Below are 20,265 nucleotides of genomic sequence, written 5' to 3' on the forward strand. Positions count from 1 at the left end.
ATCCCTGGCAGGAAGAAGCAAAGCGGGAAGGAATAACTGGACTTGTATAATATGATATCAAAAGGTAAAATAAAACTGTCATACAAGTGTTAAAGAAAAAGAGAGAGAGAGAGAGAGAGAGAGAGAGTAAGCATATAATTGAAATCAGAAGATTAACACTAGAGAGATGAGATAAGAAAATATCATAAAGTTTAATGCAATATATCAGGATATTTCATGACTGCTATGATTATAAGATGCTGGAAGAATCACAGTCAACATACCCCTACATATAACTTTAATAAATTAGAGCAGAGACTATGAAACGACCCACGTGTAAGCTACTGGCTTCCTGCAGCTTCCCTTACGCCCCAAGACAGCGTTTCTTATCTTTTCTGACATCAGAGGCAGTCCAGCACCTCTGACTGGTTAACATCTGGCTACACAGAATACACTTGTAACACTGCTATAGGGATGGCGTAAAGTGGAGTACTGCTTGATCCTTTATTTGTTCATTCTTCAGAAATAAAACATCGAGATGCCAGTACTAAAGGCAAGAACAATAAATTCAGTGCTCTTCCTCACAGTGCTAAAATATATGAACACAGTTGAAAAAGAGGTTAAATTCTATCAAATAAAACATAATCTGTTGTCAAAAAGGATTCCTTCGATACGTATGTATTCCTTTTGAGGAACACTGACATTGTGCCGCCATGCTCCCGACATTTCCTAATACCCCTGAAATTCATTTCAGCACCCCAGATTAAGAAACACGCCCTGGTTTCAAAGTGGCAGGCGATCAGCTAAAAAAAAAAAAAAAAAAAAAAAAACTAAGAAGTGGTCATATCGTATTGAATATAGATGTACTTCATTTGTTGTCATGTTCAAATCAATTACAGCTATTCATAGGATGTCAAATTCCAGTGAGACCACATACTAGATTTCGGAGAATGGTCATATCAATTAACATTAGCCCTCTCCCCATGAGTATTTTTCCCCTGTTACTGTTTATATGTAAATTCTCAGTTTAAGTTTCTTCCTCTTTAAACAACAGGACGGAAATGCAACGCTGTACTTTCCTTCAGCGACCTTGGGAATGTCTGTGTGTGGCGTGGTAACACTTTTTTTTTCGTGCTGACAATGTAAATAAAGCAAACCTGCACCAAGCTATACCATATCATTAAGATCAGTCCTAAATACCCAAACAGATAAAGTCAGGTCACAGAGGAGCTACTGGTCATCGGGGGAAACATTGGTCAGTCAGGTCAGGCGGCTATTGTTTCCCTCCATCCACCCCTAATCGCACCCTCATACTGACCATCTGCTGTTTTTTTTATTGCTCTTTCCGTTTACTGTTTCTTTGTCAAGTTGAATGTGTGCTGGCAAAATTAAATGAAGAAATGAAATATGAGTTAGCTGAGTTGTAGTAGTTATAATAGATGATACCATAAAATTAATTACATTTGGGAGAAATTGAGTGAAAGCGTGTAAATTTTCTGGTGGAAGTCAAGTACACTGTATACCCCTTTAACATCAGTGTTGTAAGTGCTGCAGAGGTGAGGGAGTAACTAACACAAAGAGCAGATAGTTAAGTTTGTAAGAGGGGAAGAAGTAGTAGCAGGAGGAGGAAGGCGGGAAAATGAAGTATGTGAGATAAAGGACTGGAAGGAATGAGAGGATTGCGCGGGAAAGGTGAGAGGAAAGAGCTGCTGTTGTAGGGTAGCACTGAGGGGTGACTTTTTCAAAACGAGATGCTGGGACAGAAAGGTCTGGTAAACAAGTGGCGTGATAGATATATATAGGTTGAGATATACGTAAATTAATGTAATGCTGAGGTTTCTTGTGTGTGTGTGTGTGTGTGTGTGTATATATATATATATATATATATATATATATATATATATATATATATATATATATATATATATATATATATATATATATATATATATATATATATATATATATGCACTCAATTACATGCACACCAGTAAACGTATTTCCCATTTCACAAATTAACGAAGATGGTCATCATTTAATATGGATAACGATCGTATTCTTCAACAATAAAAAAAAAATCTAGATAGGCAGACATACAAATAGACAGACAGACAGATAGACAAATACGTAAATGACTAAATAAATAAATAAAGCCAAAACGTAAGTATTCTCTTGGTGCAATAAGTCAAAACCTGCTCAAAAAAAAAAAAAAAAAAAAAAAAACTCGTTTCCACGACTCCGCGGAACAATAGCGTGGGTGGAGCGTTGTATAGTGGTGTGGTTGTGTCCCTGCACTGCAATGCTTTTGGTGGTGGTGGAGGAGGAGGAGGAGGACGAGGAGCAGCGGGAGGCGGCGGCTGGCGGTGCGGCGGGGCTGGGCTGGGCTGGGCTGGCCACTCCCCGTTGACAAGACTACCCATTAGCCGAAGACATGCAGACGGGTTGTGGCCTCACGTGGTGGTGTGTGGTGTGGGTGTGGCAAGTCATGCCTTCCACACAGTGTTGGTGGCGCCCCCCGCACGCCACTATTCATTAAATCACCGCACATGGGGCCTAGCTTACTCTAGGTAAAGTAAAACTGGACACGCTTGAATGTTAGCGGGATGGTTGTTTCTCGCTGTCGTATGACCGACGGTGTTGAAAGTTTAGAAAAAATTACATGTACGTCAGCGTTTCGGCAACTGGAGAGGGCGGCAAGCGTCGTGTGAACTCAGCCCACCGTCCCCTGGGCGGCAACCTGGAATACACCTACATAATCGCATATAATTTTCTGGTATATTCCCTCTAGTCGACCATAAAAAACACAAACTGTTGATAATAAATACGACATTGTAGGTTTAATGACATCCTTGATTGGTTTGTGTAAGTCAGGCTGGAGCGGAAATGGTGTGGTATGCAATTTTTCCGCATTCAAGCGAGGCGAGTCAGACCTTCAGCTGCGGAGAAAGTAGGCTGGCTCACCCCTCGCCCGCCCCGCTGTCCCAACCTCTGCCCCATGCCTCCTGCCCCGACGGCTGATCGTGCCACGCTTGTTTGTATGAATTGTAATATTCATACCTCGCATGAATGCATAACGGATGAGGGCAGATATGTGAGCGATAGTGCAGCGGATGGATGCGGGAACGGGGTGGGGTAGGCTATCATTAGGAGGTGGGAGGGCCAGACGGGGTGGGTGAGGGCGGGAAAACGTCGCCTTTAGAAGAAAGCACTGAATCAATACTCACCATTTTACAAACACATTTATCTTTTTCTGCTACTCCAAAGAGGTATAGACTCACCAAGGGCACGCATTCACCAAAATTACACATGCATATCCATGTTGGTTGCTACGAGTTAGGTCTATTAATCATATATGAGGTATTAGAAGAAGTGTGGAGACGCGAAATATTATGAAATGGTGGCGGATGATGTGAGAAATAGGGTGTCGTGGGCGGCCTCGGGCTGGTACCGGAGCGGAGCCTGGCGCCGCGTCGCCCAATCAGCGGACGCCGTCCCCTCCCCCGCCGCCCATCCGCCGCCGCCACAACAGCACAAACAAACTAGTTCTCGCGCCAATGCATCACATAACGCTAAATTCATCAGTTACTAACTCAATATTCAACTAGAAACCCCAAGGCACGTGTACAAACAAAGTGGTGAGGTCAGAATCCCGCTTAGGCGCCATATGGGGTGGCCACGAGCACCTTGCACCGAGCGGAGGAATACTGTGGTGAAATTCGACAATAGTGGTGAGAGGAGAAGCTTTGAATCTCACGGGGTATAGTACAGTGTTCCGACATTATTTTTATTGTAGTGTTGCACGATGTCCACCTCCACGGTCCAGGGGATGAAGACGGAGCCTGTAGTGCAGCAGCAGACGTCCCAGGTGAGTCAGGGGCGCGGGGAAGCGGGAGAGGCGAGGGAAAAGTGAATGTGTGTGAAGGGCGTTGTAGATAGTGCAGGATAGGCCCCGCCTAGCAGGAGGCGTCACTACACTCCCAGCCACGTGCTCCAGGACATCCTCGGGGGCCAGCCTTCCGCCCTGGGTGCCGCCCACTATCAGCATAGCTCCCCGCAGCACTGATCTCACCTTGGTGATACCTGAGTGTTCCCGAGCAAGGTGGTGATGCAAGGCGGGGCGGTGGTTAGCAGCGGCCAGTGGCGAGCTGGGCGGGGCGGTGGGCGGTGTTGGTAGGCCCAGCAGCAGGAACGGGTGATGGGTGCCACTGTCCCCGCCCTCACCCGCCCACACCCCGCCCACCGCACGCCGCCCGCCCCACCCAGCACCAGGACAGGCGGTTCAAGGTATACCCATGTGGAGCCATCACCCCGAAGGCATATTTCGCCTTCTGAAGCTAACCGAACAGCCATCATTGATTTTAGCAGTCCGTTTTGAGCCCCGACCCGCGGCGTGGCCTTGGCTGCCCTCACTTCGTGTTGTGCAGGCTGCAGGTCGCGGGTCGCCCCAGCAGGCTATTCTCCCCTACACTGATTCCTGTGCAGAGTTGTTTCTGTACTCACTTGTTTATGGAAGTTCATGGGAGTTTTGTTAACTTTCCCCTAGATTTTGGGTTGTGTACTTATTTTTCCTTTTTAATGTTTGCCATAATTCCGTTAGTACAAAACAAGGGCGAGCATGAAGGGCAACGAAAACTTGCTGTGCGAAGGCGAGAAATGCACTGATAAGATAATAACAATAAAAAAAAGTTATCGTTCAGTCTATAGATATACCATCATTTATCATGCATATATACATCATGAGAAGGTTTTCATTACACTTAAAACATAGGTTGACATACGACATAACTGGCACGATCAGCACCAATTAGCAAAATGTACTGACAACGCAAAATCGTACAGTAATAATGACTAACCATTTTAAACATCGCCTAAATTGATAGTCGTAATTATAGTCGTTGAACGATTTCATATGTATAGCTAATTAATATTCAAAATACTCGTTTTTGTTTCTAACGGGAAGAGTAGGCTTTTAAAGGGACAACGTATAAAGGTTATTATGTAAGTCATAAATTGAAAGATGAGCAACAAACACTAGTAATAACTCAATCGTGTTAGGAGGGAATGATGATGTGGCGCTTAACTCTGACAGGTTATTAAGGCAAGGACTGATACACCCCACAGTAACCCTCCCCATACTGCACTGCCTACGCCGCGCTGGTGGCACCTTTAATGCGTAATGCGTTGCCGCTTGTCTAGTGTATTGCAATTTGTTATTTTTTTGTTTTATCAACGCAGGAACTTAACTACTACTACTACTACTAAACGCTCGCTCAATTATTTAAATAGATATGCTATTCTGATGGATTAAAAAGAAATGTGTCCCTGAGGAATCCATTCCCGCCGCCTCTAAAAAGGTATCTGGGTCACTATTATTTTTTTTTTTTTATCTTTCTCTTGTTTCTTCTTTCTTTCCTTAATTGTTTGCGAGGCGAATTCTTTCACATGAGCCAGTGTTGCATTCATGGTTTTGGGTTGCAGTGTTACCACTTGATCCACGTGTTGCACGCTTGCTGAATGAAATGCACATCACAGGAATACTATGACTAACAGTCCTTGCAGCTCGTCTACAGCTGGACACATATGTACTGCGGTATTCACAAGACAGACAGGCATATATAGATAATTTTTATTAGTGGAAATTATAGGTTAACTTCGCATTTCATGATCTTACAATTGAACATAAAATTGCTTCTCTTGCTTTGTTCCACCATGGTAATTCTCTCTCTCTCTCTCTCTCTCTCTCTCTCTCTCTCTCTCTCTCTCTCTCTCTCTCTCTCTCTCTCTCTCTCTCTCTCTCTCTCTCTCACACACACACACACACACACACACAGTAATTGCTTTGTGAGGCTCTTTCTGTTTCCATCTGTTGAAGAGGAAGTATCATTGTTAAAATTACTTAGATTAGAAGGTAATATTGGTACAAGGTGTATCAGAAGAAGAGGCTGGATGACACAACAAAATACCAGATGACAGATTGATATTTTTACTATAATATTGGGTTTCTAACTTAAATTTTATGTATGATTGATATATTTACTATAATATTTGGTTTCTAACTTAAATTTTATGCATGATAATTTTTCAGGCCCGAGAGGCTCAGGGGACACAGATCATCACTGCCAATGGACAGACCTACTCAGTCATGCCCCAAGCACAAATGCAGACGGTGACAATCGATGGGCAGGAGGCCATCTACATCCCAGCTTCAGTGCAGCATGCCCCAACAGCAGCAGCAGGCACCCAGCAAATACAGATTGCTGGCAACCAGGCCATCTTCGCTCCAGCGGGCCAGATCATCCGGGCACAGAACATCATCCAGAATGTGCAGGGAGTGGGACAGGTGAGGCTTGGTACACACCTGTGGCAGTCCAGTGTCTGAGGGGCTGTGGTGCATGGTACATAAAGTCCATACTAATTTTCTTTATAGATCTTGCAGAAATGAGGTCCCTTATGAAAATTGCATGACTATAAAAATCACTAAATATTGTGTGTAAGTTTGACGTTTTCTCCACCAGCCAATCACAGTGGGGAGTGTCCGGCCGTCAGGCACAGCCAGTGGTACGGGGCAGCAGGCTGCCCCCACCCAGGCTGCACAGGTTGGCCAGATGGCAACACAGGTGATGCAATCAGGTGTGCCCCAAGCCACCATCCCCGTCCAGATCCCAATCTCCACTGCTGGCGGACAGACTGTTCTTCAGACTATTCCTTTCCCTGTGCAGATACCAGTCATCCCCAATGTGGTACAAGCCAATGGTCAGACCTTGCAGGTTGTGCCACAGCTAGCTCAGGTAAGGATGGACATTTCTGATAGATGTTACTTTGAGTACAGCGGTGTATAACTTGTGTTAGCTTCTGTAGTGAGTAGGTGTATTTCGGTCATCAGTATTCTATTTCTCCTTGGTGTACCCTTTAGAGGTGTGGCCATTTAAAGTCACTCATAAACAAGGTTTACTATGAAGCTGGAACCCGAGAGCCCAAGATTAAACCAGTACATAATACACTGTGCCTTTTACTTGACAGCTGTAGTCCGAACATAAACAGCAATAGGATATTTGTTGACTGCAGAGAATGTGGATGACAAGGAAGATGAAGGAATATTTTAATTTCAGCAAGTGCAGGCACAACCCCAGCTGGCCCAGATCCTACTGCCTAATGGCCAGGTGCAACAAGTCCAGATGGTGTGGGGCAGTGCGTCTGGCATGATGTCACTCGGATCAGCCAGTCTGGGCTCAGCTGCCACCATGACTCCTCTGGCCTCCTCTCAGCCCATCACCACCTCCACTTGGGCGACCTCCACCATCTCCACGCCCTCAGTGGCCATCCCCGGTAGCCACACCAACAATGCCAGTAATACCTCCACTGACAACAAACAGCAAGTAGCTCAGCAGGTTAGTTCCTGAGTGGTGGATGTTTTAATGGACACACTGGAATTCAGAACTGTGGTGAAGAATGTTGGGAATGGCATGGTAATTTTTGTTATTTTTATGTAGTGAAATTACCAGTACGCTCAGAATAAAATGTATTGGGAAGGTAATAACTGTTATCACCTGTCTTTTAATTTAAAAATTATCAGAAACATATTTGTCAAGATGGAGAGCTCACATTACTACATGAAAATTGTATTAATGTCAGGGCTTTGTGCTCCTAACTTTTGTTTGAACTTTTTTTTAACTCATGTTTTTTATTTGTTAAAATTCAAATTGTTGTGTAAAGACTGAGATGAGGGGAAAACATAAGTGTCTTTATGGTTGTCCCTTAATTCAGGTGTCATCAGGTGCCAGTGCAAACATCTCAGCCACCAGTCCCTCACAGGTAGTGGGTAACGCCACCAGCATCACGGTGGCCAACAACTCACAGCTCCTACCACAGGGCATCACTGTTTCCCCACAGGTATGGAGGCACTGCTTCATCAAGCATGGGTGGAGGGGGATAGTATGCTCAACTCTTTAGAATACCTTGATGAATAAACACTTTTTCTCTTCCCATTTTGATGCATGTAACTGTTTTGGGGAGACACATTGGATTAGTGCTTACCAGGTGAAGGAGGATGGGTTTTGTCTGTTTAATTAATCTTGTGTCATTATACCTGACATCACCCTTAAAGGGGTTAACAAGACAGGGTGTTTTCACACATACATTCACACCATATCATAGTCTGTAGATCTTTAGTATAATTAGTAAGGACAGATACAAGTTCTCATATTACATTACTTACATATTCTAGTCCGAACACAATATGCATTTATTCTGTAAACAGCTTATTAGCAACTTGTAGTGGCTGCATGTTGTATCAGCTACTAGTGTGTAATGATAAATAGTCTTGTGATTTGTCTATGAAAGACATGGATGCCAACCTGTGTGTAAAGGAGAGGGTGTGTTCTTAAGAGGAAGAAGAAAAAGAAAGCTCTGTGTCTCCAGTTGCCGGGTTCGGTTGGTGGTGGCGTGACAGTGGTGCCGGTGAGCCAGACGTCACAGCTCCGTGCGGCTGCCCCCACTGCTGCCGTGGCAGCACAACAGAACACTATACAGATCCCACAGATACAGGTGGTCCAGCCCGTGTTTCAGCACATTCCTGGCATAGGCCAAGTAAGAACATCCTTCTGTAGTTCTTTCATGTCACTGGTGTTGTCAAACATTTGTATCTGTCTGTGGTTTGCTGTATTTCACAGTTGATAGTTATTTTAAACCCTTTAGCTTCTTAATTCTGAAAATGCTGCCTTTATACTTAATATCTCATGAAGTTCACTCTTATAGGTTTTTGTTTTTCTAATGTATATTCCACAAAAAAATTTCTGCATGTGTGTCTTGTCTGTCAGTATATTTTTAAGTTGTCTTTTCTTTTCTTTTACTTGGTGAGCAGTTTATAGCATGGGATTGACATGATACATGAGTGAAGTATAAATTTTTCATATATTTTTTTTTGTCAGTTTTTCTAACTCAATTTTTGTGGTACCACAGGTGCAGGTGATCTCACCATCCTCCCTGCAGACCCTTACATCCTCCATAGCAGGAACATCTCAGCCCATCTCAGTCTCCACTCTTAGTGCTGTGCCCACCTCCAACTCTCAGCCAGCTGCCAGTGCCATTCCCACCCAGATCTTGCCCGGAGGAGCACAGATAATTAGTAAGCACAATGTTGTCAGTTTCATACAAAAATAGAATGTTTTACAGGTCAGTAATACCCACCACAAGCATTTTGTAAGTAAGATAGATATAATTTTTTAGTCTCCTGATTCCTGCATTTTTTTGCATTGATGCTTTCAGATGTTTTGGATCAGTATACAGGAAAAGTTGTCAGGTATTGGTGTTTTAGCATCAGTTGTGGATGAATAGTTTAGAATGGCAAAAATAGCAAGCTTTGTCGTTGCTTTAGTTGACCTTTACATCTTTCTTACATCTGAATATGCACTGAACATTGGCAGTGAACATGCTTAACATTTACAGGTGCTAGTGGGTTGCAAGGGGAGAGTGAAGGTGCTAAGTGGGTGGTGTCAACTGGAGGTCAAGTAAATCAGGCCCAAGTAGTACCACAGCCAGACGACTCCCCAACCACGGAGACTGGCAAAACACGGCTTCGGCGAGTGGCATGCACCTGCCCCAACTGTAAGGATGGGGACCGTGGGGGCGATAACAAGAAGAAAGTGCATGTGTGTCACATCCCTGGCTGCAACAAGATGTACGGCAAGACCTCACACTTGCGGGCACATCTTAGGTGGCATTCTGGGGAGCGGCCCTTTGTCTGCTCCTGGCTCTTCTGCAACAAGAGGTTCACCCGCTCTGATGAACTCCAGGTGTGTGTTGGTGTCTTGTGTTGGATATGGAGGGTTATTATGTGGTATTAGGCTTGTTTGGATCCTGTCATTGTCTTCACACTGCTTTAGTGTTGAACTTATGCATCATGTAGTTACTGCATAATTTTTTCATCCTCATGCAGTCGTTATCATTACTTTTGTGATTTGTTATCCAGTTGTCTTTTGGACATTATTGCCTCATTTTTAATCTCATTTTATTGTTTCCTTGTCTACTATATGAGTTCTTAACTTCTTAGTAGCCTTATTCAGCCTCCCTGTATCATCATTTCTTCACTCTCATTACTTTATTTTCACATACCTCCCCCTCTGCAGAGACACAAGAGAACACACACAGGAGAAAAGAGATTTCATTGCCCTGAATGTCAAAAGAGGTTCATGCGGTCGGACCATCTCTCCAAACACGTCAAGACTCATACCAAATCTAAGGGGATGGTGAGTAACTGGAGTGGTTTCTCAAATGTAAGTGACTATCTTGGTTTAATTTTGCGGGGAAGTTGGGGTAAGTTTATCTCAAACTGGTTGTCTTTTTGTGCTTGTGTGATTTTTTTTTTATTCCCTCATACTTTTGTGCTAATCTTCCTTGCCCTCTCCTTATTTATTTTGTATGGTACTGTACATAGTTGTCATAGTTTCAAGTCTCCCATGCCAAGAAGTTTCCATTTTTTGATGAATTACCCTGTTTTCCTTGTGTTTGTGTCATGAATGTTAGTGAAAATTTTTGGTTAACATTTTTGGAGTTCTGATTGCTGCAGCTTTGTAAGTTCATGATTAAATACTATCCTGATAGCTAAACACTAGGCGGTGAATATTTAGTATGATTTACATCGGCTTATTCATCTCACAGGTGAGTCGCACTGCTACTTTCACTCATGTGCTCTTTGATACATTTGCATAAGAAATAAAACAAAATATTTTGGTTTTGCTGTACAGTATTTATTTCACAAAGGAGCGTGTATCAAAGGCCATGAGTAACCAAACCAGTGTGAGAAAGTGTTGATGTAATGGCACATAGTGACAGCTTCTCAAATTATGGAATGCTATTTTAGTGTACTCTTGCTATTGTATATAGTCCTTTATATGTAAATGGATAATAGGGCAAAGGATTTGAGCTTGTAGCTTTCCTGTGTTTGAATGCTGCAAAGAAATGTGACAGGAGTGTAACAATACAGTAAATGGACAAAGTATGGATTGTTCGTGTTAAAAAAATCTAAATATTACATCATTCTAGCCCTGTTACCTGCTCATTGCTGGAAAAAATATTTAATTACAGTGCAGATTATGAGTGTAAGTTATGATTGATTTGGAGAATGAGGCTTGTTTGTTGTTCCTCCACAGAACATTCCCAACCCGTCTCAATCCTCGGAGAGCAGCAACTCATCAGATGCTGGGGAGAAGATGCTCATCACCATCCCTGACCAGTCTGGGGATCCTCTGCACATCTCCACTGATGGGGAAGTGCCAGCCAATGTCCCTCAGCCTCAGTAGTCCCTTTGATCCCAGAACACAAGTTGTATTACGTGAAAACTGTTATTTTGTGTACAGTGTGAAAAAGAAGTGTGTTCAGCTTATAAAAGATATTTCATTAATGTGGTGCTCAGTTAACTTCCTGGCCCAATTCTTTTATGTTAATTAATTCATACCTTTGATGTGTTTTAGAGACAGATGAAGTGTTGTGATGTGTTGTGTGTGTGTGAAGGAACTTCATGTTTTGGTCCAAGTGGGAGGTGTACTGGGTGAGCCTCAAACACTGTCCACCAAGTTTTGCTCAAAGGTCCTGCTAGCTTCACCACCCTTCCTAAAAGAATGGCATGTTTTTGTCTGCCATTTAAGAAATCATCTCTGATTATGAGTAAAGAAAAACCTATTGATAATTCATTTTTACTTGATAATTTACTTATTGTTTTTTGTTAGTCAGAGGCTTACAAACAAAGCTCATCATGTATATTGTGGAGTGGTGAGTGTTAGCCAGGTGGATGTGTCATCAGCAAAAGCACAGAAAGGTTTGCAGCACTGTTTTATATTTAATTTTAAAATCTTCATTGCTTTCACTTGGCAGATTTTATTAAGCAATTAATATATTGAGTTATTATCATAGATGAGCATTATCACGATAATTTATTGCGATAACGGCATTGGGTTATTAGTTATCCGATAATAATTTTTCCTGCGTTATCGATTCATCGGTATCGTCAATACTTTTGGTTCCAAACTAGCGATAATTGATAATTTTGGTTTTTGGAAGAGCATGTTGAAGTTTTAGAGTTTCAAAATCAAATATAGTTATTTTACTTAAAACTAATCTTCATTTGTGAAGAGAGGATAAACATTCAATATGAGATTTTTTCTAAGTTTTCCAAGATAAAGATAAAAATAAAAGATTTGAATATATCAATTTTTTATTAAAAATATCTATTATTGCTAGTATTGGAATTTTGGATTTCTCAATTTATCGGTTATCAGGTGATCAGCCAGTTATCGATTATTGGTTATCATTGATGGTGATCGTTATCGATTTATCGGTTATCGTGATAAGTACTTTCATTGTGAAGTATCCTATTTTAATTGTAATATTTTATACACTTAAGTTAGTTGTGCAAGTCATTTACTTCTAGTAATTACTTATTGTCATCCTTTGTCGAAAGAAAGTTAATCCTCTTCTGTTCACTCTTTAGTCTATTTTTTGCACAAAGAAAACATTCCATAACACAAAGTATAGCACCAACAAATGTATCAGCCTTGTACACTTACATCTTTTAGTGTCATTTAATTTGTAATTTAAGTAACTGAAGAATGTGTTCTCTTACATTTGTATAAATAAGTTTAATAATTATGGCAAGTAGTGTTGCTGCCACATGGGTGGTGAACACCTCGTCATGTTGACAGGAGTGTTGCTCACTGCCCTAACACAGCCACTAATGCACCCACCCTCAGCCGTCCTGCTGTGTCTGTGGCGGTCTGGAGGAACATTTACTTTTTATTTTCGGCATGCCTGTCAGCTGTTTTTAGGTGTTAATCTGAAGCTCCCCACAGCTGATGGCACAGGGAAGTCAAGAAGGTAGGAATGAGTAAGTGTCTTCCTAGTCAAGTGACTGCATCTCTTTCGGTGTTATCTTAATGGATTTATAGATTATATATATATTATTTATTTACTGTATAGCAAAATGTCTTTTTACATTTTTATATTGTATATACTATATATATATGGTGAAATGTGAAGCTCATTGTTCACATGTTTTCTCTTCACCGAGTTGGTTGGTACCTGAACTGGTAGGTTGTCTGTTGTCTTGGCTTTAAGAGGTTCAGGTAATTTGTCAAGAAAGACAAGAATCATTTTATGGCAGCTCATTTATAGTGGTAGGAACTTATTTTCTAAGAGACATAGTAAATAGGTGCCTTGCCATATTTTGTAAAAAAAGAACAAAATGTTGCTAGTGATTAATATGCACAAAGTTTTGAGTGATTATTATTTTCCCCTATTTTTATTGTATTTGTACAGTGGTGTTAATTGAAACACAAATGTAGCAAAAATTCAGAACTACGTCAAAATTGTGGTTAATAAAAGTATGCCAAGAACAGCACAATGAGCTTATTGTTGCTTTAAAGTAAAACTTTGATAATCAACCTGAACCACAAATAACATGGGATGGTGGAAAAATGCTGTTACTTAAATTTTTATTACAAAAATCCTTTGTACAGAAATGAAAGTATGCATTTAGTGGTGTGCCTAACTTCTTAATATACAACTACCAGCAGATGATGACAAGAACACAACTGAATGACAAATGTAAGAAAAGCTGCTGGAAAAAATAATGTTATAGGCAGGCCTATAAGTTTTTGAAGAACATTTTGACATCAGCCTCTTCAGCACATTCTTCTGGCTGGAGTCCATCAGAGTCCTGGATGGTCGGATCTCCTCCATGATCCAGTAGGACCCTGATGACCTCCAGGTGGCCACATGATGCAGCGTAGTGGAGAGCTGTCTGTCCCTCACTGTCTCGGGCGTTGACGTCCAACTTCTGCTCGAGAAGATACTTGGCTATCTCTTGGTGCCCTCTGTCTGCAGCCCAGTGGAGGAGAGTCATTCCATTCTCATCCTTCTCCATTATTTTCCCATGCTCCAATATTTTTACTTTCTCCACATTATTTTCTTTAACCCAATCAAAGGGGCTCTTGTCTTCATCCTTTGTAAAATCATCTGGCTGCTGCTGAAGAGTGCTGACCCTCACCCAACTGGAGGAGTAGGCTCCACTTTTCTCACTGCTTGCCTTCAGTTCCCATTCAGGGTCTGTCTCTCTCATGGCACTCACATATTCCATCATGGCATTGTTTTTGCTCATGTCACCCATATCCTTCCATGCTTCCCACTTCTGTTTACCCTTAAAATCAAAGAAGCCAGGCTTGGGAATATTGCAAGGACCTTCAGTTGCTTGCTTGTATCTTGCATAGAAGTGCAGCAATTTGTCTTGAGGCAAGCTAGAGGCAAGTGTTTGTAAGTATGAAGCAGCTTTATTGAACAGGGCTTCCACTTCTCCTTCAATGGGACCACAATCTAATTCATCCATGTTGAATCTTAAGAATTCCACCACTGAGACTACAGTCTAACATGAACACTACTGTTGTCACCTGTAAAGACACTTTCTTAAGCTACTTGGTTGGGTTAACATCCAAGATATGGCCCTCTAACAGGTGTGTAGATTTATTCAGAGCAGAATCATAGCCGTTCTTATTGCCAAACTGAACAAAGCCAAAGCCCTTGCTCATCCCAGTGGACCGGTCAAATATTACATTTGAGCTCACAACATAACCAAACTGTGCAAAGTGCTGACGGAGCTCCTTGTGTCCCACTGTCCACGGCAGGTTGCCAACAAACACCTTGAAAATGTTGCGAGATGCCATCTAGCTTCTGAGAATGGGTTCAAGTGTGCAGCGTCTCCTCTGTGCTGGGCACAACTGACAAGACAGCCCACTGCTCTTGCCAAAGTTCTCAGGTGGTGGAGGTCCTGGTGATCTGAAACACATGAATGGTGTGAGAGCCAGGCAAGTTTGACTCAGCTATGTTGGTTGTGTCAGCATCAAAGGTCAATAAAGGCAGCTGTGTGCACGACAAATTCCATTTGTGCAGCAGGTGCTCCAGGGACCAGTCTGAGGCTCGCTCCTGATAAGAAAAGATGAAGTGTGCACCAGGATTGTGTTCCAGAAGATAGGACACAGTCACCAGAATGTCCTCAAACACTGAGGGGTCATAGAAGCAGTCAGATCCCAGGATGACATCAACTGGCCCCAGGTGCAGCAGTTCAGGTGTGAACACGCCCCATGTGAGGCCTATTACTGCCACAGAGCCAGCCAAGCCATTAGCCTGGCAAGACACCTGGCAATTCCTGAGGCACTTGGGCAGCTGTCCTGAGTCCGAGAGGATCACCTGGGCACCACACTTTGCGGCCACGATCCCTGGAAGCGCCGTGCCAGCACCAATCTCTAGGACTGTGCGGTTGGCAAAGGCCCTGCGGTGGTGCCACACGTACTGTGCCAACACTGGGGCACTGGGCCAAGTGTACATGCCATAGCTGGGGCTTACCACCTGCAATGGGACACATGGGGCTGTCAAGTGTACGTGTGAATTAGGGGAACCATCTCTCATTTGAGAGGATTATCCACTTCTTTGAAGAGGATGACTTGTATAGCTACAGAGTTACTCATCATTTAACAAAAGGTTAGTTTCAAAGTAAACAGATTGTTACATAAATCACTTCACTAAATCAACTCTCAAATTATCAGTAGGCCTACATGAAAAGGAAAAAAGCATAATTATAAGAAATCAAGAATTTAAAAATGTTTATTATGTGCATGAAGATATAAGACTAAGTAAGAGAGAGAGAGAGAGAGAGAGAGAGAGAGAGAGAGAGAGAGAGAGAGAGAGAGAGAGAGAGAGAGAGAGAGAGAGAGAGAGAGAGAGAGAGAGAGAGAGAGAGAGAGAGAGAGAGAGAGATGGGGGGGGGGGGATAATGTGCAGATATAACTACAGTAAAACCTCATCTAACTAGCAGTCTCATTTCTGGCAAAAATCAGGACATATGAGTGGAGAAGCCTGCCTGATGCCCAGGTGTTTACTCCTGGATGTGGTGGTGCTGCCCTGGGGTCAATTGTATCCACAGTGCAAATTAATTGATAGACACCTTGTGTGCACTGGAATTTATCAGTGGAACTTTTCTTCCATTTTATCTCATCTTCCCTTTTTGTCAAAAGAGAAGGAAGATACTGATTAGGTTGATTAAGTGGATGCAGCATGTAAATATGTGTAGTGGATAATTTATAAAGTAAGCCTCAAGCATCCAGGATGTATGCTCATCTGGCACTTCAAAATCCCTGTGGGTGTTGGTTAGCTGAAGTTTCACTGTACTCAATGTCCAAAATTTATACAAGGTAAATAATAAAAGACACACTTCAGTAACAAGGATCAAAAGGCAGGATGTTCCTCTCAAATCGAAAATCTTTTAACTTATGAAAGTCTTTGCACTAAGAGGTATGTACTCTGAGACTTTACAGCTATAAGGCATTACTGCTTCAGGGAACAGTCTGAGGCTCACTCCTGATAAGAATAGATAGAGTGTGAACCATGACTTTATCCCAGATGGAACACTGTCACCAGAATGTCCTCAAACACTGACGAGTCATGGAAGCTAGAAGGCCTTTATTTCAGCCTGTCAGATGTGTTGACCAAAAGATATGACACTTTAGCAAAAGACAGTCCAGCTAAAAGATGCTTAGACAGTAAAATGCTTCACCAAAGCTGTTTGTGACATAAGATGTCAAGAATGAAAAAAAATGTTGTGTCCTAAACTCCAAGCTGAGGGATACTCTTCTCTATCTAGTGGATATTATTGGAAAGACTGTGGAGATAATCTTAGCTTCCTGATTTTGAGACAAAAACTACCGTATATACTGGACTAAAAGATGAGATTTTTTGCCAAATTTAAGGCTTCTAAATCTAAGGGTCGTCTTACACCCTGAGAATAAAACACAAACCTATAACTCCGTGATGAATATTCAGTGCCCCTGTACCTTGGAATTCATTCCACAGCCACACATGTATGCATAATACACACACACACACACACACAGGTGTGCGGACCCAACCTAACTCTATGGGTGTAAAATGTTTACTGACAACATCATGTGTGGGCTGGCGGCCAGCAGGCATATACGATAAGTGTACTGTAACTACCAAAGGGCACTCAAACGAAGTGGTCTGTGAGAACTGCACATAGGGAAGAATTTTCAGGAGTTATGGATAATGATTTACTTCAATGGTGGCTATTGAATAACTGCCTAGCATAGAATATTAGTCCTTTCACTGTGACACGAAACAACTAGGAGTGCCAGAAGCAATGCGTGAAGGCTTTACATGCACTTACAAGAAAGTTATGGGTGGAAAAAGAATACATGAAGCAGACGACACTGGTGATGAAACTGCAGACGACAACCCAGGGGATGCAGAATTTGACCCGTATGATGATGCCTTTGAACACGTATCTCAAGATATATTTGACATGCTTGCTGTATCAGATGAAGATGATTTTGAAGGGTTTTAATTAAATATGTATGTTTCAAATGTTTGAAGCAATTGTTGGAACAAGGTATTAGTTGTCTCGGCATGGCAGTGCTGGTGTTTATTATAAAGTTTCTTTATGTTTTAAAAATTCAGAGTATTGTTTAGTAAAAGTAATATATGTACAATATGTAGTTTTTTAATTCCTTTAACTTCTTACATCTTGAGCCACTAGTGTTGGGGCAGCAGTAAACCAGTGTATGGTGCAATCTATTATCCTTCGGCCAACCATGTAAGCAAAAGCACCCTACACCATTTAAGGTGTGGGGGGGAGGGGGATCATCTAATATAGCGATAATAGCTCAAAACCAAATTTTTTCCCTCAGAAATTGGGGGTCGTCTTATATAACCAGTCACCTTATAGTCCTATATATATGGTAACAATTTCTTGGCAAAATATGACACTTTTTCAAATAATGATCTACACAATAAGTTTCAGTAATTGAGTTAATGAACTGAATAAATCTAAACCTAACCTATCTCAATATTATTCTTAATGGGTTCTAGTGCAGTTTAATACAGTACAGTCACAGCACTTACAATCACACTTAGTTGTAGATCACATAACTTCAAGCATTTCTAATGGTTACACCAAGAGGCACAAATAACAAACAAATGAATTTTCAAAATTTATCTTGATTTCCTCAGTCTCATCCTTCCTCTTGACCCTGTGCTAGCTCAATCAGTACTGTGTGTGTGTTTTAGTATGTTGGTATGCAGGTACTGTGACCACATTACATCACAACAGAAACTAGTCCCATGGCAGGCACTTTATTCACTATTGTATTATTGACTGATTTTTTTGTTTCACTGGATGCAAACAGATTGTCACATTAATATGTAATCAAATAAGGCTTTATGCACGACACATTTGTACTGCATGCAGTGCCACTAATTGAAATGGCCAGGGCAGTTTGGAATTAGTCCATGTGTAGTACTCCACAAGGGTAAAAAAGGCAGCAGGGAAGCTGCCATGTCAGTTCTACCTTCATCATGGCAGGCAGACAGCTGCATGGATTGTGATTTGTGTCTGCTTGACTTTTTCCTGCACTACAGTGGGAAACCCAGGGATCAGCATCCATAAGGCCGGTCCAGGGTGGGGGAGGCAAAGCCCCCAGGCTAGTTTAGGTTAGGTAATATTAGTTTGGTTAGGTTATGTTAGAATCTTTAAAGGGAGTCCAGGGAGGGCAAAGCCCCTGCCTAGTTTAGATTAGGTTAGGTAATGTTAATAAACAATGAAACTCTGGTAGGTACAAGAAAGATTTAAGAGTTATAGTTAGCTCTGAACTCCGTCTAGGAAAGCAATGCATGGAAGCCAGAAACAGGGCAAATAGGGTATTAGGATTAATTTTTAGGGGTGTTAAAAGTAGAATGTCCGAAGTAATGTTAAAGTTATATTTGATGCTGGTCAGACCTCATCTAGACTACACTGTGCAGTTCTGGTCCCCACATTACAGGAAAGATATAGGTCTATTAGAATCAGTACAGAGGAGAATGACTGAAAGGATACAGGGGATGAGGAGTATTCTTTAAGAGGCGAGATTGAAGCTGTTAAATTTACATTCTTTAGAGAGATATAGGTTAAGAGGGGACTGAGTGAGTCTTTAAGTGGTATAAGGGTTATAACAAGGGGGATATAAGCAAAATTCTTAGGATCAGCAACCAGGATAAAACAAGAAATAATGAGTCCAAACTTTAAAAATTTAGGTTTAAGAAAGAGATAGGAAGAAATTTGTTCTCAAATAGAGTGGAAGATGAGTGGAAAGGACTCAGTAATCATGTTGTTAGTGCTAGGATATTAAGAAGCTTTAAGAGAAGTTTAGATGGGTTTATGGATAGGGATGATAGGTGGAAATAGGTAGGTATATTTCATACAGAGACTGCCACGTGTAAGCCTGGTTGCTTCTTGCAGCTTTCCTTATTTCTTATGTTGTTATGTTAGGTTGGTTTGGATAGCCTAGAAATTTTCCGTTTTCAAAATATGCCGTTTCTCATCCTTACTTCTTTTTTTTTAGGAATGTAAAAAATGTCTCATTTTGACTTTCCCCACCCAAAAACCCCGCTTTCCCACAAGGTCCCCAAGCTTGTTGGGGATTGGGGAAGAGAGAAACAAGATCGAATGTATAGTGTTAAACTACAATTTAACCTCTTTATGTAATATCTGAAAGATGCTTTTGTCTACACATAATTATACGAAAGATGCCAAGGCCACAAGATGTTTCACCCTAAAGACAACAAGGGTGTGGACACCTCGGTGCCCCCACGGTGAGGCACAGGTCTGCCCAAACAACTCCCAGTGTCACTACCTTCAGGATACATGTTCCCCTCTTAACTTTACCCACACCACGCCAACACACGCCCCGGCACCCTCACCTCGGGGATGAGCACCTCCAGACACTCGGCGGGCGGATTCCTGCTGCCGGAGGATCGGAAGAGGAACTTGCGTGTATGCGGCGAGACTTCGGCCATGGAGGGAGGCAGGGACCCAGGGCGGCTTTGTATAATTGTTTACACGCCTTTCACTCTAAATGTAATGCATCCTTTTTTTGCGTATTCTGCATTTATTTAGATGTTACTGAGATTTTTCTTACTATTATATATAAATAACTTATGTAACAGATCGGATTCCGCAATATAACTTTTTATGTCATAATATACCAATGCATTGTTGATATTATTCATATAAAATATATTGAAAAACTATTTTATACATTCTAAAGGCAGACAAGTGCAAAATTTATATACCTTAGCCAAACATGAACAAATATATACACAATCATATTTGCCTTACATTACATAAATTTCAAGTTCTACTTTTTTATAGAAGATAGTTTATTACAATTATATGATTAATGGTGGCAAGAGAGC

The 20,265-nt window shown here is 41.6% G+C and overlaps 3 protein-coding genes and 1 long non-coding RNA gene across 6 annotated transcripts; 1 reads left to right on the forward strand and 3 right to left on the reverse strand.

Annotated features, from left to right (window-relative positions):
• Positions 1-3,508: 3,508 nt before the first annotated feature.
• Positions 3,509-13,245, forward strand: LOC135110250 (transcription factor Sp8-like). 3 transcript variants are annotated; one of them, XM_064022380.1, is made up of 10 exons: positions 3,509-3,844; positions 6,065-6,319; positions 6,495-6,767; positions 7,089-7,367; positions 7,744-7,869; positions 8,398-8,565; positions 8,938-9,103; positions 9,424-9,770; positions 10,104-10,223; positions 11,127-13,245. In XM_064022380.1, exons 1-10 carry the CDS (start codon positions 3,782-3,784, stop codon positions 11,274-11,276), a joined length of 1,947 nt encoding a protein of 648 aa, XP_063878450.1. In that variant the 5' UTR covers positions 3,509-3,781; the 3' UTR covers positions 11,277-13,245. The 3 variants fall into 3 exon arrangements, with proteins under 3 accessions (XP_063878450.1, XP_063878449.1, XP_063878451.1); XM_064022379.1 differs by having other exon boundaries at positions 3,510-3,844; positions 10,104-10,250; positions 11,127-11,334; XM_064022381.1 differs by lacking the exon at positions 3,509-3,844 and adding an exon at positions 4,129-4,263 and having other exon boundaries at positions 10,104-10,250; positions 11,127-11,345.
• Positions 10,703-11,609, reverse strand: LOC135110253 (uncharacterized). The gene is made up of 2 exons (XR_010273166.1): positions 11,432-11,609; positions 10,703-11,279 (listed from the first exon to the last, which is right to left on the reverse strand). It is a non-coding gene; the product is annotated as an uncharacterized LOC135110253 (long non-coding RNA).
• A 204-nt stretch (positions 13,246-13,449) lies between the features above and the next one.
• Positions 13,450-14,793, reverse strand: LOC135110251 (acyl-CoA-binding domain-containing protein 6-like). The gene has a single exon (XM_064022382.1). It carries the CDS (start codon positions 14,351-14,353, stop codon positions 13,616-13,618), a length of 738 nt encoding a protein of 245 aa, XP_063878452.1. The 5' UTR covers positions 14,354-14,793; the 3' UTR covers positions 13,450-13,615.
• On the reverse strand, positions 13,450-19,911 carry LOC135110252 (histone-arginine methyltransferase METTL23-like). Its single transcript, XM_064022383.1, has 2 exons — positions 19,771-19,911; positions 13,450-15,369 (listed from the first exon to the last, which is right to left on the reverse strand). The coding sequence occupies exons 1-2, from the start codon at positions 19,864-19,866 to the stop codon at positions 14,776-14,778; spliced, it is 690 nt and encodes a 229-aa protein (XP_063878453.1). The 5' UTR covers positions 19,867-19,911; the 3' UTR covers positions 13,450-14,775.
• Between the last annotated feature and the right edge of the window lie 354 nt (positions 19,912-20,265).

Source organism: Scylla paramamosain, chromosome 20 (assembly GCF_035594125.1).
Source record: "Scylla paramamosain isolate STU-SP2022 chromosome 20, ASM3559412v1, whole genome shotgun sequence".
In the NCBI taxonomy this organism is placed as follows: Eukaryota; Metazoa; Arthropoda; class Malacostraca; order Decapoda; family Portunidae; genus Scylla; species Scylla paramamosain.

Coding starts and splice junctions, on each gene's coding strand:
- LOC135110250 (XM_064022379.1), top strand. CDS start 3,782: ATGTCCACCTCCACGGTCCAGGGGATGAAGACGGAGCCTGTAGTGCAG. Junction 7,368..7,743: donor AACAGCAAGTAGCTCAGCAG/GTTAGTTCCTGA, acceptor CCCTTAATTCAG/GTGTCATCAGGTGCCAGTGC. Junction 8,566..8,937: donor ACATTCCTGGCATAGGCCAA/GTAAGAACATCC, acceptor GTGGTACCACAG/GTGCAGGTGATCTCACCATC.
- LOC135110251 (XM_064022382.1), bottom strand. CDS start 14,353: ATGGATGAATTAGATTGTGGTCCCATTGAAGGAGAAGTGGAAGCCCTG.
- LOC135110252 (XM_064022383.1), bottom strand. CDS start 19,866: ATGGCCGAAGTCTCGCCGCATACACGCAAGTTCCTCTTCCGATCCTCC. Junction 15,370..19,770: donor TGGAGGTGCTCATCCCCGAG/GTGAGGGTGCCG, acceptor GTCCCATTGCAG/GTGGTAAGCCCCAGCTATGG.